The sequence below is a fragment of the Populus euphratica genome, unplaced genomic scaffold (genome assembly GCF_000495115.2).
Source record: "Populus euphratica unplaced genomic scaffold, PopEup_1.0 scaffold233.1, whole genome shotgun sequence".
Lineage (NCBI taxonomy): Eukaryota > Viridiplantae > Streptophyta > Magnoliopsida > Malpighiales > Salicaceae > Populus > Populus euphratica.
In genome coordinates, this window is record NW_011500116.1 from 252,890 (window position 1) to 267,580 (window position 14,691).

General features: G+C 33.0%; 3 protein-coding genes across 9 annotated transcripts; 1 reads left to right on the forward strand and 2 right to left on the reverse strand.

Annotated features, from left to right (window-relative positions):
- Positions 1-1,576: 1,576 nt before the first annotated feature.
- Positions 1,577-3,421, reverse strand: LOC105109958 (uncharacterized). Of its 7 annotated transcripts, none has more exons than XR_839373.1 (4): positions 3,129-3,421; positions 2,913-3,032; positions 2,218-2,665; positions 1,577-1,826 (listed from the first exon to the last, which is right to left on the reverse strand). XR_839373.1 is itself a non-coding variant. In XM_011004833.1 (3 exons), the coding sequence occupies exons 1-3, from the start codon at positions 3,193-3,195 to the stop codon at positions 1,647-1,649; spliced, it is 339 nt and encodes a 112-aa protein (XP_011003135.1). In that variant the 5' UTR covers positions 3,196-3,421; the 3' UTR covers positions 1,577-1,646. The 7 variants fall into 7 exon arrangements, 2 of the variants coding, with proteins under 2 accessions (XP_011003135.1, XP_011003134.1); XR_839375.1 differs by lacking the exon at positions 1,577-1,826 and having other exon boundaries at positions 1,880-2,352; positions 2,462-2,665; XR_839371.1 differs by lacking the exon at positions 2,218-2,665.
- A 5,006-nt stretch (positions 3,422-8,427) lies between these two features.
- Positions 8,428-10,112, forward strand: LOC105109959 (15-cis-phytoene desaturase, chloroplastic/chromoplastic-like). Its single transcript, XM_011004834.1, has one exon. It carries the CDS (start codon positions 8,586-8,588, stop codon positions 10,020-10,022), a length of 1,437 nt encoding a protein of 478 aa, XP_011003136.1. The 5' UTR covers positions 8,428-8,585; the 3' UTR covers positions 10,023-10,112.
- Positions 10,113-10,378: 266 nt separating this feature from the next.
- Positions 10,379-13,952, reverse strand: LOC105109960 (heterogeneous nuclear ribonucleoprotein 1-like). Its single transcript, XM_011004835.1, has 6 exons — positions 13,693-13,952; positions 13,112-13,152; positions 12,843-13,006; positions 12,605-12,704; positions 12,346-12,515; positions 10,379-11,222 (listed from the first exon to the last, which is right to left on the reverse strand). The coding sequence occupies exons 1-6, from the start codon at positions 13,806-13,808 to the stop codon at positions 10,692-10,694; spliced, it is 1,122 nt and encodes a 373-aa protein (XP_011003137.1). The 5' UTR covers positions 13,809-13,952; the 3' UTR covers positions 10,379-10,691.
- Positions 13,953-14,691: the final 739 nt, after the last annotated feature.

Genomic DNA, 14,691 nt, shown 5'->3' on the forward strand with positions numbered 1-14,691 from the left:
AAGGTAGCTAACACTTTCTAAATTTCATCATTAAATGTAGCCATTGGTACATGCTATTATCATAAATTACTCAAATAATAATTGTTATATGTTATTTTTATAGTTTTAATATGCTGAAATAAAAAAATAAATAAAACAATGCACCGTATTATCGAACAGTCACCACCGAGAGTATTTTGAGGTAAAAGGCTTCACTCCCTCCTATGTACTTTTTATTGGCAACATTAACATTTTGGTTTCGTATTTCTATGTGAAATGATTTATTGCTGACAGTAAAACAATTCCTCTTTTCTTTTAATTAACACTAATCACATGGGCTTGAGTAACCGCACCAATGTCATTAAAGAGGGAGGCCTCACATGCGCGCACGTGGACCCCCTACAACAGCACGTGGCCGGCTGTCATGCCCCTGGCGCATGGCAATCCAATGCGCCCGCGCTTCAGGGCACAACCCCCTCCTAATCACTAATCTTCAGGGCCCATCTTTCTAACTACTAATCTCCTAAAGGATAATACTGTCTTTTACCCGCGGTGCCCACCCCAACACCTACTAATTTTTAATCAGACAGGTGGGGCCAGAACGCCACGCTGGCGGGGCCCACCACCAGCCATGAGGGTCTTTTTGGGGAATTGCGGGGCAGACGGGGGCACCCGGTGGTTGAGTAGTCTTCGTACGAGTCCCTGCCGCGTGTTTAACACCAAAATATTATTTATTTATTATTTTGATATATTAACATTAAAAATAAATTTAAAAAAATAAAAAATATTATTTAAATATATCTCCAAATAAAAAACATTTTAAAACTCAATCTCAAGTATAACTCAACGGTGAGATTAAGAGGCGCTGGGTGCTCGATGATGTGATTGAGCAGTTTCCACCGTTGATGATAGGAGATAAAATTGAAAAAGGGTTTAGATTTAGACACGTATAAAAAATGATTAGATGGATACGGAGACAAGGTCTCAATAGTTGTGGGGGCCAATGTCATAAGCATGTTTGCAACAATGATTTTCAGAGTGCAATGCACCGCATCATTCTCCTTTTTTAAGCCATCAATCATGCTGTAGCACACTAACGAATCCTTTCCTCCTTTCCCCACTAATTTTTTATTTCATACAGCAAAACCTCGGAATATTTTTTTGAGGAAAAAAAAATAATTTCAATTAGCATAAACTGTTCAGCATGTTCTTGAGCCCGGGTCAAGTCTTAAAAGAATCAATCCAGAGTTAGCCCAACAAACCAATACATAACCTAGTTAAAATTAAAATTGAAATGGAATTATTCTGACTTTTTTAAAATAATATATTTAATTGAACCGTGTTATTCAGCTTCTTAAAAATAATATATTTGATTAATCCAAATTAATTAGCTTGATTCTTGACTTGAGCCTTGCACCCAGTCAACAGTTGATTTTGATGCAAGAGAGCAATATCTATATATACTGAGTTTGCTCAACAGCAAGCATGCAGATTGCAGAGACTTCAAGATTTCATCAATGATGACCGGAGGCAGGAGGACTCTATAAATCTGCTAGACGAGGACACTGAAGCTCAAGAATGTTCACGAGACAGATGATTGAGAAACTAGAACGTGATAGAGGCATTACCGTGTTTAAGATTGAATTTAATTTGTTCAGAAGAAATTATCAAGATTGTTCTAGCAAGTTTTCTAAGTACAAGTTCAAGATGTATCTCCCTGTCGACAAAACATCAAGTCTCTTCTCGCTAGGCTCATATTTTCCCTTCCGAAGCTGGTATCGATGTGTCACAGCTGAAATGGTATATGCCTGTCCTTCAATAGTCACGCTCTCTCCGCATTGCAGGTTCTGCTACATAAGGAACAACGTAAATGAACACAAGAAAGAAAACTTTGACGGACAACACCAGCACCAAATCCATCTGATTCTATCCCTGAGGTCGAATAATGACACTGGCATGCGACAGGATGACTACAGACAGACAGATCACTGGAGTTAAGTTTCTGTTTTAGAGTACACAGACCACAAGGAAGGGTCTGCATTTTGGTTTCTTCTATTAGAAATCATAAAGGTACATTTGACATTTACGGCTCATTGTTTCGTGACTTGGCCCCATACCGTAACCATCAGTCTTTTCCCAGTTCAGAGGACACACAGAACACGGGATTTATCCCAATACAAGTAGCTAAAATCAGCAAAGGAGAGAACAACAAGTCTTTAGTGATTGAAAAACCAATACCCTTCAAACAATAATGTGATCTGCAAACAATAATGTCTCTGAACTTTTTCCCCAGCCTCATCCAACATGCTGTAATGTCTTCAGTTATAAAGACATGTCCTTATGGGGAGCCCCCATTTGTGGAACAGATGATTCCTGGACAGCGTATAAAAATCACAAAAGCTGATCTTTCTTCCTCTTCGTTTTCCTTTAAAAGTAGCTCTTGTATTGGCAAGCAGGTAAAACGAATCTCAGGGATTTGTACCCTTATCTATGTTGCGACCTCCAACTTTCCTTTGCTCTAGCTTTCCATATATATCCATTCAAACTTCATGTTGGGTTCTCTTTATCTTTTTTCTTCTATGAAAGACCTAACATAGCCTTTTCGTTTGTAGTGTCATTATAAGGTCATAATCTCGGAGATTTCTGACTATAATTTGATTGCAAGCAAGTAGAGTCAGGGAGCGAGCTGTACAGGAGTGAAGACCCCAGGATAAACGTCAGAACCTCTTGCCCCCATATAATCAACACCAAAATTTCCTCTATGGGAAGGATTAGGCAAGAAACCCAGATAGGAAATACCACAAAAACATCATATAATAATAATTCTCAACTGTATTGCATTTTCCTCTATTTTATCAAGCGACGAGAAACCCAGATAGGAAATAGCATAAAAAACCAGAAGATAACAGAAACAAAGGGGGCGAAAAACATACAGTGGGAAAGCAACGAATTCCGAGGTTCTTTGGAGGAGGTGTGATGTCAACGACTTTATAAGGGTAGGAATGATCTCTGTCCCTTTCTTTCTTTCTGCATGTTACATGAAGTGCTGGTGTCTGTAGCCAAAATTTAGTTAAAGAGCAATTGTTGAAAAATGATGATACGTGGGAAAACGTGAATGGGTCAAACAAAAAAAAAATGAAAAAGAAAACCTCTGTGAATTGGTGATTAAGGTCACACCTTCTGATATGCACCTAGGTTCCACGACACCGTTGCCATTCTTCTGCTCTCTCTCTCTCTCTCTCTCTGCGTTTAGTTTCTTTCTTTCGTGTGACTGTGATTCAGACTCTCAGGAGTAGATAGAGTGGAAGAAGGTAAGCCAGTAAAAATATAAAGATCATTTCATTTTAAAAGAAAAGAAAAGTTAAGCCATTAAAAATATAAAGATCTTTCTTCATTTTGGGAAGGAATTTTTAACTTGAATCCCACTATCCTAGCATATAATTTATTTATTTTTAATTAAATTAATTTGCATATAATTTGTTTTCAAATTTCACAAGGTGCTGTTTTTTCAAAATTTTCATCAGTTTCAGTGTTTTTTATATTTCTAGATTATTTCTATTTTCTATGATTTTTTGAAGTTTTTTATTTTTTATTTTTTATTTTTAGGTATTGAAAGATTAATTATTCTTTATGCAGTCTAAGAGTAGTTTGGATTAAAGGGGTAAAAAAACATGAGAGAAAACGCAAACATACAAGGGCATATAGCAGCGAGAATTCTTAACTCTCTCCATCTATATAACTTAAGAGTAGATGAATACAATATTCCTTTTTTAAAGATAAATCACAAAAATTCTCTTAAGGTATTTTTATTAAAATTATATTTAATTATTCATAACTAACAAAGCAATTAACTTAACCATGAAATATGTGGCAATATTTTTAATTAGTTGACAAAAAAAAATGTAATGACAACAAGTGGACCAAATTTATATATATATAAAAAAAAAGCGATAACAATAACATTGGAAAAAAAATTATAAACAGGGACATATAATATAACTTAATTCTCAGCCCGTTCGATATAAAAGAATAAATTGAATTAAAAAAGATAATAAAAAATTGTTAAAATCAATCTGAATTGATATGACAAACTTATAATTCGAGAAATAAGGAGCAAGTCAACCTAAGTCAACTTATCAAATTCGCAACTAAGATCATGAGATCGGAATAACTTAGTAGAAAATAAAATGTAACAAATCACAAAGATAAAAACAAAATAAGGGGAAACAATAATGTCAAAACATGTTAAATTTTCAAACTCGTGACTCAGTGCATTAAATTAGGAATATCCTATTTGAAAAAATCTTAAAAATCAATTTCCAACTAATTAAATATTGAAATATTAACTTGGAAAAGAATATCAATTATACAACAGGATCTTAAAAAAAAAATTGAAATAATGAACATTAAAATTGAAATATAAAATAAATTTTATTTTTTATTTAAAGGTGGGATTGAAAAGAGAAATTAATTAATCATAAGGACCAAAAACCAATAAAATTTTTTAAATAAAAATAAAAATAAAAATAATTTTTTTATTAAAAGATGAAATTGAATAGAAAAATCAATTCAACAAAAGGCAAAAAAAATAAATAAAGTGGTGACCAAATTGGAAGAGAGTAATATATAGTAAATAGAGATGGAATGAAGAAATTGAAAATAAATGAAACTTCTATAAAAAACCAAGAACATAAATTAGATATCAAAAAAATAAATATTGAAGTTGAAATGGTAGCAATAAAAAATGTTAAGCATTAGTTTCCAGAGGGAGAAAATAATAATAAAAAGGGCCTACTAGCAATAAGTTGGATCACCACCATTAACACATGTTGCTCTACTATAAAAAAAAAATATATGAAAAAACCTTCAATAACATGATAAAATAATATTTTTGAACATGGGAGACATTGCATGTGTTGGTGAAGGGTATGTCCTTTAACACATTGCAAACTGTGCCCATTGACTCTAGTTTTGAATTCATTGTTTTTAAGTGTATTTTAGTCATTTCATCCTGCTTTCTAGTTTTTTTATGTTTTATTAAATATCAAATTGCTTTTAGTTAACATTATAATAATGGAAAAACTTGTAAAAATATAAAAATACCATTTGATGCAAGTTTAATATATATATACACACACTTTAAATGATGTTTTAGTAGTCTCACCATGCCTTGAAATGAGAAAAAACTTATTTATTTTCAGTCAATTCAGTAAAAAAAAATGAGCCATATGAAAACACTTAATGTTATTGCAAGTTAATGTTAATTTTTTTTAGGTTAAGGGGTAAAATCACTATTATATTATTTTAGTGAACAATACAAATGAATCTAGATGAATAGTATTTTTCAAAAGGTTTTTAGCTCCTAGACCATCATTACTAATTTTTTTTGTCCTTTGTCTTTTTTTATTTATTTTGGTCCCTTGATTGTAATTTTTTTTATTTCTATAATATTTTGTTTATTTAGAATTATGCTAGGTGGTTTCTTTGGGCTACAAAGGCTAGGGGATCATGCTATATTAAGAAAAAATATCTTTGCTTGGTTGATGCTTAATTTATTAATTTTAAATAAATTATATTAATCTAAAATAATTAAGTTTATAGAGACAAAATTCAAAAGATTAGAAAATATTAAGCGGTAAGCCCCCCTTTTCTTATTAGCATTGGGCTAAATTGGATAAATGATGAAAAATGTTTATCACATATTTTTTATGACTCAACTCTTTTTCTTTTTTTTTTAACTGAATCCTTTTACATTAATTTTTTTTTCTAGACTTGGGGGTTTGTTTTGATTGCTTATAAATAAGGATATGATGATGTCAAGAAAAAAAATTGGTATGCAATTAATGCTTAGTTTTGCAAAATAAAACTCAATTGGATTGATCTAACACAACTAAGGCCCGAGGGATCAAATTTGAAAACAAAATAAGGTCAAGAATGAAATAAAAAGGATAGGGAAGAAATGGCTAACGTGTGCAATACATGTGCCAACTAATGAGAAGGGACACCATGCCTCAGGAGCATGACCCTTCTCTGACTATCAAATAGTTTGTTTTGCGATTACTTTTGAATCATTTTGGAGAGGAAAATTATATATAAAAGTGAGTGTTGATGTTGGTGTTATGTTTCTATTGACATTCTTCTTCTTCTTCTTCTTTTTTTCTCATTCACTTGGTTTTTTACCTTGCTTTGTTAATGTTATTCTACATCAATTGTGGTTATCATTCTTCAAATAATTATTTTCTTATTTTCTGACCTTTCTAAAATTGGATTTTTTTTAATCATCCTTCATAATGCTTAATTTTTTTCCATGGGTTAATCTCGATCTCATGACTCAAATTGTAAGTTTGGAAAGTTAACTTGAATTTGAAAGGTTATTTTATTTTCTAATTTCATCTATTAATAATTGGTTAGGTTAGAATTGAGTTTTTTTATTTTTTTTTGCTTTCTATGTAGTTATCTTGATTTTATGCCTTGAATCACGAGTTTTGTTGATTAACTTAGGTTAACTTTGGTCTTTTTTTTTTCTTTTTTTTTTCTATTTTATCCTTCAACATGGGTTGATTAAGCATTAGGCTTAAAAAAAATTATTTTAATTTCTATTTTGAGTTTAGTTTTTTCAATTTCATCTTTTAATATTAGGTTGCTTAAAAATTAAGCATCATATTTGTTTTTCCATAGTTTTCTTTCTATATGGTTATCTCATTCTGATGCCCTAAATCATGGGTCTTCGGTCTTGTAGATTTACTCTATTTGACTTAATTTTTTTTAATTATATATATTTTTTAATTCCTCCTTTAACATTCTATTGATAGAGAATTGAGTTTTATAATTTGATTCGATTTACTTTTTAAAAGATTATTACGATCTTATTATCTAAACTAAAAGCTTTACAAATTAATTGAAATTGGTTTGGATCGATCTACTATGTTATTGTTTTGATATTTTAAAAAAAAAATATTATTAACTCAAAAAAAAAAACATCTAGTATGCCTCAAGTTTTATGTTCATAATTCTTTTGTTTTACTTTAAGAAAACATGTATGTGATGGCTTCATGTTTTTTTTTCTTACATATAAGAATAATAATTTAATTTATGGTATAACATGGAACAAATATCTAGTTGTTCAAGCTTTTCTTAAGGCCCGTTTATTTACTAGAAAGTAGTTTTTTTTTAGAAAGTGAATTTTAAAAAAGTGAATTCTAGGAAAGTAAATTACTTTATGATGTTTGGTAATGTAATAAAAAATAAGTTGGAAAACACTTTCCAGTGTTTGGTCATGTCATGGAAAATGAGTTGAAAAATAAATTATTAATGTTTTATTTTTCTCAAGTTTATTAAAATAATAAGAAACAAATCTTACGAATTAAAAAGTTGAATGAGAATGAAATTGAAAAAAATATAATTTCATAAATTATCTCAAATAAAATAAATAATAATTAAAATAATAGAGATCAAATTTAAAAAATAAAAAAAATAAAAGATGAAGAAATCAAAATAATAATAATTAATATTTCATAAATTATTTCAAATAAAACAAGTAACAATCAAAAGAATAAGGATCAAATTTGATAGATAAAAAATTTCAATAAAAAAATAATAAGGAAAAAGCAAATAACAATTATAAAAATTAGGATAAAAGTTAATATAAAAATTAAATTTTAAGAGATAAAATTAAAATACAAATATTCAAAACAAAATATATATAGCAATAAAAAATTTGATGATCAAATTTAATATAATCAGTAAATAATATGATATTTTTAAATTTTTTATAATTTTCGGAAAGTGTTTTCCGCCCAAATTTTTCAGAAAAATACTTTTCTGAAATTCAAGTTAAATTTTTCTTTGATTAGAAAGTGTTTTTCGCTGATCAATTTTTTTAATGGTAAATAAATATAAAAAAGTTTAAAAAATATTTTTTAAGAAACAAACATAATCTTAATATAATTTGGATAGCCTTTATCCTATTTTTAAAAGTATTTTTTTTTTAATATAGTGAAAAAAAAGAAAAAAAAAAGAAGAAGAAGGTATAAACCTAAGCACCGTGTCCGTTATCATTAGAGACCGCCATGGTTAGAAATCTCAAACGATGAGTTGGGTGGTTAAAGAAGTTTTTTGAGCTTAAATTTAATAATTAACATTAGATAAATGTATTTTTAAGAATTTATTGTATTGATAGTGGATGCACCTTTAAAATTACCCAGAAAAAAGTATTTAATCTCAATTAATACATAAATTAGCTTTAACAAATACTTAATTAAAAATATCAATTTCACACTTTTTAAAATAAGGCATCTTTAAAACACATATAAAAAAACCACTGTGTTAAATTTCAATTATTTAATATGCTGATGAACGCAAGGATGCAATAAATATTCTCCTTCATAAATTTGCAACAAAATGGATGTTAGATTTTTTTTCTAAAAAATAAAAATAAAATCATAAAATAAAAAGGGCTGTGACCTTTTGAATTTCCTCAAAGAAATTAGAGGGTCAGGACCACACCAGAGATCCAAACTAGCTTGAACTGGATAAGCTATCTGTGAAACAGGAACAGAAACAGAAAAATAGCCATGGCGAAAGCATTGGCAGTTTAGCCTCATCCAATGACTGCTCTCGCTCTTGCCCCTTCTCTCCCCTGCTCATCCTCCAAAAAACACCACCCTTTCAGATTCATAGCCCATGCTTCCACACAACTCTCCCCAGCCTCTCTGAAACAGCAACTTTCCCACCAAAAAACCGGAGTCATTGTTATCGGAGCCGGCCTTGCGGGTCTAGCTACCGCGACCAGGCTAAACTCTCAAAACATCCCCTTCCTCCTGCTTGAGGCTTCTGACGCTGTTGGTGGCCGAGTTAGGACTGACGTTGTTGATGGTTTCCTCCTCGACCGAGGCTTCCAAATCTTCATCACTGCGTATCCCGAGGCCCAAAGACTTCTTGACTATCAAGCACTGGAGCTAAGGAAATTCTACTCAGGTGCCCGCATCTACTTCGATGGCCGGTTCCATACTGTGGCTGATCCTTTATGCCACTTTTTCGATGCTGTCAAGTCCTTAACCAACCCCATAGGATCCGTTATCGACAAAATGCTTATCGCGTTGACAAGGATTCAGGTCCTGAGTAAATCGGATGATGAAATCATGCGTGCTGATGAGGTTCCTACTATTGATCTCCTAAAGAAAATTGGGTTTTCGGATTCGATAGTGGAACGCTTTTTCCAGCCTTTCTTTGGTGGCATATTTTTTGATAAAGAGCTCGGAACTACTTCAAGATTGTTCGACTTTATATTCAAGTGTCTCGCTCTCGGCAACAATACCCTTCCTGCCAAAGGAATCGGGGCCATTCCAAATCAATTAGCATCCAAGTTGCCAGCTGATTCCATCTTGTTGAATACAAGAGTTGTTTCTGTTGGTCTAGACGAGGATCAAAACACACCAATGCCCTTTGTTAGATTGGAAAATGGAGATATTCTACAAAGCGAGCTTGGAGTGATTGTGGCTGTTGAAGAACCACATGTTAACGACCTCTTGGCAGAAATTAACAGTATTGAGCCAGTTCAAAGTAAAAAACCTGCTCGCAGTACAGTGTGTTTGTATTTCTCAGCAGACGGGGATGATATACCTGTTCGAGACCCAGTTCTGTTCCTTAATGGTTCAGGCAAAGGCATTGTAAATAACATGTTCTTTGCGACCAATGTAGCTCCATCCTATGGTCCACCTGGGAAGGCATTGGTATCAGTGACTCTGATTGGGTTGTTCGATGATACATCCGATCATGATCTAGCAGACGAGGTTATTTCGGAGCTATCAGGTTGGTTTGGAGGCTCGATGGTCGGGTCATGGAAGCACTTGAGAACGTATAGGGTCAGATATGCACAACCAAATCAATGCCCTCCCACTAATTTGATGAAAAACCCTCAAATTGGGTCAGGCCTATACTTGTGTGGCGATCACTTGACTTCTGCTACCTTTGACGGTGCATTAGCTTCCGGAAGAAAAGCTGCAGAAGCTTTGTTAAGAGATAGGGCATTCATCAAGGTTTAATTTGTTCATTTTAATTTTCATCTCTGGGCATCGTTGAGCCATGATGGTACTGGAATAAATTTCTAATAAAATCAAAGGACATTTTCCTTTGATCATAGAGTTCAATCCGAAAAAAGTAACAGCACAAATTACTTTATTCAGTTGTGAACTGTTACAACAGGTATAAGCATCTGATGCAGCAGATGAGTGTTTCCAGAAATCATTGAAGACAAGCCAAGCCAAGCCATTGTATTCAATGAGCCATTAGGGCAAGATTTGGTAAAGAAAAAGTTGGGAAAAACAAGTCCTTTCAATGAGATGATGAAGTGGCCTATTAATGAAAAAGGGCAAAACTGATAAGAAAACAAACATGGATAGGAAAGGAAAATTGCATCTTTAGGTTTAGGTGTTCTTTTGAGTTTAAATATCAGAGAGAGCTGTGCATGCTTCTTCACAATTTATAACTTATGAATGTCCATTATAACATAAATGAACAAAATATAAAGTCAGTCTCTTAGATTCCTAGTACAGGTAAACAAGATGCGAAAAATAGATGAATTGGACATATGGTGGAAAAATACGAAGCCCCTCCCTAACAAAGTAAAACAATCTAGAGGTCAAGCTAATGCAATTGAAAATAACCTCATTGCCCACCAGTGTTCCGGAAAAATTTTTCGTTTTAGAAGCCTCCTATCTCCCATAAGGATGATACCTACCGCTCCCAGCACCACCATATCCCACTCTGCTTCCATACATGGAACCTCCACCATTACCTCCATAGCCACCTCCAAGACCAGTGTCATAGCTACTTCCATAGCCGCTGCCAGAACCACCACCACCACTGCCACCACCATATCCGCTATAATTCTCACCAGGGCCACCATAACCCCCACCACCTAAATCATAACCTCTGCTGTACAGTCCTCCATAACGACCAGCATATCCCAAGGAGGGCTCTCCCCTATAAGCACCAATACCCCCAACTCCGTATCCTCCATAGCCACCAAATTCACCTCCACCATATCCACTATAAGCACCAGCTCTACTTCCGTAGGCCCCTCCAGACCTATAACCACCACCAATGCTACCAAATCCACTGCCTCCAAATCCACCATAAGCATCATCAAACCCACCACGAAATGCAGGCCTTGAATCATTATAACGCTTTGATGGAGGTGGAGGCGGGTTTGCCTTCTTCGGCTCAGCCTTCTTGATCTCCACCTTCAAGAGAGCATGACAAGTTGAAGAAACAATAGATAATGCATAAAAATCATAAGATCCAATCACTGGAGGCTATGTAAATTAATTATTGCTACACAATGGAAGAAAATGATTTCCTCAACTTTTACTTCCCTGTTCCCATCCCCACTCCTACCACAAAACTGAACTAGTTATTCGTATACAATACAATTACACCTACATAACAGCACATTGAGAAAAAAAGACATCTTTCAACAAGAAAAATAAAATTGCTGACCAAAATATCTTGTTTGGTAAGATAAGAAAACTTACAAGGCACAATTGATTAGCATCTGTCAGTGTTTCCAGCTTTATGATAAATTGTTTGTGTACTGAAGAGTTCTAAATGATGTTATAAATGTTACATCCCATTTTCACATGGATGCAGAAGGCTTTCTAATTCTCTATTGAGTAAATTTACATGCACACATGGAGGTATCAACTACAATGGTAGGAAATAATGATATCAGATATCCATGCTAGCAACACTTATACTGGTTTTCACAACTGAAAATTTTAAAGAGATCAAGTAAAACCTAACCATAAATGCCCCTTTTAAAGTCCTGTCAACTCTTAACGGTTGCATGCTTTTTTTTAAGAATGATGTTAGAGATGCTGGCATTTTAGCTAAACTATTACTATGCAATTTGTCATTGTCAATGGTCAAATGTTAATTCATTAAAAGTGTCATTATCTCTAGCTTTACCCTTTCTTACATATATCTCAAATGGAATCTAGTTGGCCAACAACAATGTACAAGTGGAAGCTCATTGAAAGTAGGCCTCCACCAATTCTCCTTCAAGTAGGGATTCTATATGGTTTTGGTTGATCAGAAAATGGTTTAAATTCTCGGTAAATACCAAATATGATCCTTGTGCAAAATAACAAGCAATGATTATATTAACTATCATGTACACTAAGATTTGGACATTCTTCAAAGTTTTTTATTCATATTGCTGGGACAAACCCATGGATTCTATAGTATACTGTGTCCTCAAGTAAGTTTAAGGGGCAGTTCCAGCATTTATAGATATGGATATAGTCTTTAAGAACCCATGGAAAGGGGATGATGAATCAAAATTGATATCAGTTGGTATCTGCTAACCTGAGTTCCAGCCAGCTCGAGTTTATTTCCCCTGGCCAACAGATCATCAACTGCCTGCTCTGTATCAAATGTAATAAATCCAAACCCACGAGAACGATTGGTGGAGTGGTCCCGCATGATCTGATGTTCTGTAACCTCTCCAAATTGTGTAAAGAATTCATTGAACTCATCTGTCCATTACAATAGATAATCACATGCCCAAACAGTCAAACAATGGACATTGTAATGGCAGGTAACCATATACAACTGCTTAGATTACCTTCAGTCACAACCGCAGGTATTCCACCAACAAAAATCTTCCTGGTCCTAAAATCCTTAGACCCAACCGCTCCCTTTGGTATTGTTCGCTTGATTTCAACCTGAAGAGTCCAAAAACCATAAGTATCAATAAACCATACCAAGTCATCAAGTTTCATTTATTGAATTTTCGAAAAATAAAAGGATAAAGATAGTTTTTCAGCAGTTAAATCCAACATCAGCACCACAGCAAAACCTACTTGTTTGCCATTGATAATATGAGTATCCTGAATGACTTGATCAACAACAGATGGATCTGCATAGGTCACAAAGCCAAATCCACGGGGCTGCCCTGTTTTCCGGTCCTTCATTATCACGGAATCCGTAATTTCACCATATTTACCAAAATGCTTGATGAATTGTGCTGCAAAACAAACATAACCAAAACAACAAGCAATTAAAAAAAAAATCAGAATACTGAAGCAAAAAGGACTCCATTAGCAAATTGTCAAGTAACAGAGAAACTAACCAGTAGTAGTCTCTCTTGCTAAACCTCCAATGAAAATTTTTCTGCAACACATGTTGAGTAAAAATCAAACAAGCTTCACAAATAAAGGTTTTCCAAAAGGATCATATATAATAGGCACCAAATTCCTAGGTCTGGCAATGGTAGAGAGATTTTTTTTTCCTTCTTTCGATTATTGTTACCAATTCATAAAAATACACCGAGAAAATAAGAAAATCACTACACCAATAAGGCTTAATTATTCAGCCAAACCCTACTAGTTTGCCATTAAAGATATGAGGTTATATATATACATATATACACAAGGGCATCCTCAATGAAAAGGAAGCAATTAAATAAGAGAAAACCCACCAATACTTTAGAGCAATTGAACTAAGAAAGGAAACCAATTCCCTGTTTGGTTCCCGTGAAAGGCAGAGAGAGAATATTAAATGAAAACAACTCAACAAAGAATCCCAAATTTCCTATCTTTCAAATCCCATATACCCAAGAACTAAATAAAGTCCCAAATTACAGTGTTATCAAGCTAAAACTTGAGCATGAAGAGATTACTATAGAATTTTCTCGGGAAACAAACAGATTACCCGGGGCTAGCTCCATCTCCAGAGAGGGGTTGAGGCTTGTCATCTTTTGGGATGTGGGTGGATTTAACGTCGTTAGGTTCACCGTCGTGAATGGGTTCGTTGTGGTGTGGGTCCATTGCTGCTTCAAGCTTCAACAATGGCTTCTCTTCTTGTTTTATTATTTTTTTCCCCAAAAAAAGGCAAAGAAGGAGAAGAAATGCAAGAAAGGGAGCCCTAGATGGGTGGATTGGGTTTATTGTTTCAGACCTGAGAGTATTATTTTATTCTTATGTTTTACCGTTCAAAGCCCTTCATTATTACCATTTTTTTTTTCTTTGAAAAAGAACAAGGTAGTGTTTCCACCGTAGTTTTAAGACCTGGCCTGTTGTCTGGTTTCAGGTTTAAATTTTAGGTTTTGATTAAGTTAGTTGGGTTAAATTTTAATTTTTAAAATAAATTAAAATATATTATTTTAATAAAAAATAAAAAATTAATGGGTTTACAACCAAATTTTAACTGGATTTTGCCAATTAATCTGTCAGATCACACCGGGTTTTTTTTTTTTTTTCTTCAACCTGATTCAGTTTCAGTCTCGAATTGGCCAGATCCAAGGTCAACTAGTCAAGTCCAACTGGGTTTCAAAACTCTTATTTCCCAGCAATTTTTATATTTAAAATATAAAAATTCATTATAAAATTATTATAAAAATATATTTATTTTATGTTTATATTTTTATATATCTAAGACAAAAACAAAGGAGATATCCCAGCAATTTTTATATTTAAAATATAAAAATTCATTATAAAATTATTATAAAAATATATTTATTTTATGTTTATATTTTTATATATCTAAGACAAAAACAAAGGAGATATGTTTATTTAATATAGTATTTAATTCATATCCTAAAACAAAATCAAAAGAGATGAAAATGGTGAAGATAAAAACTTTTGTTGAAAAAACAAATATTTGAATAATTTTGAGTAAATTTCTATACTTATAAAACAAAATCTACATAGA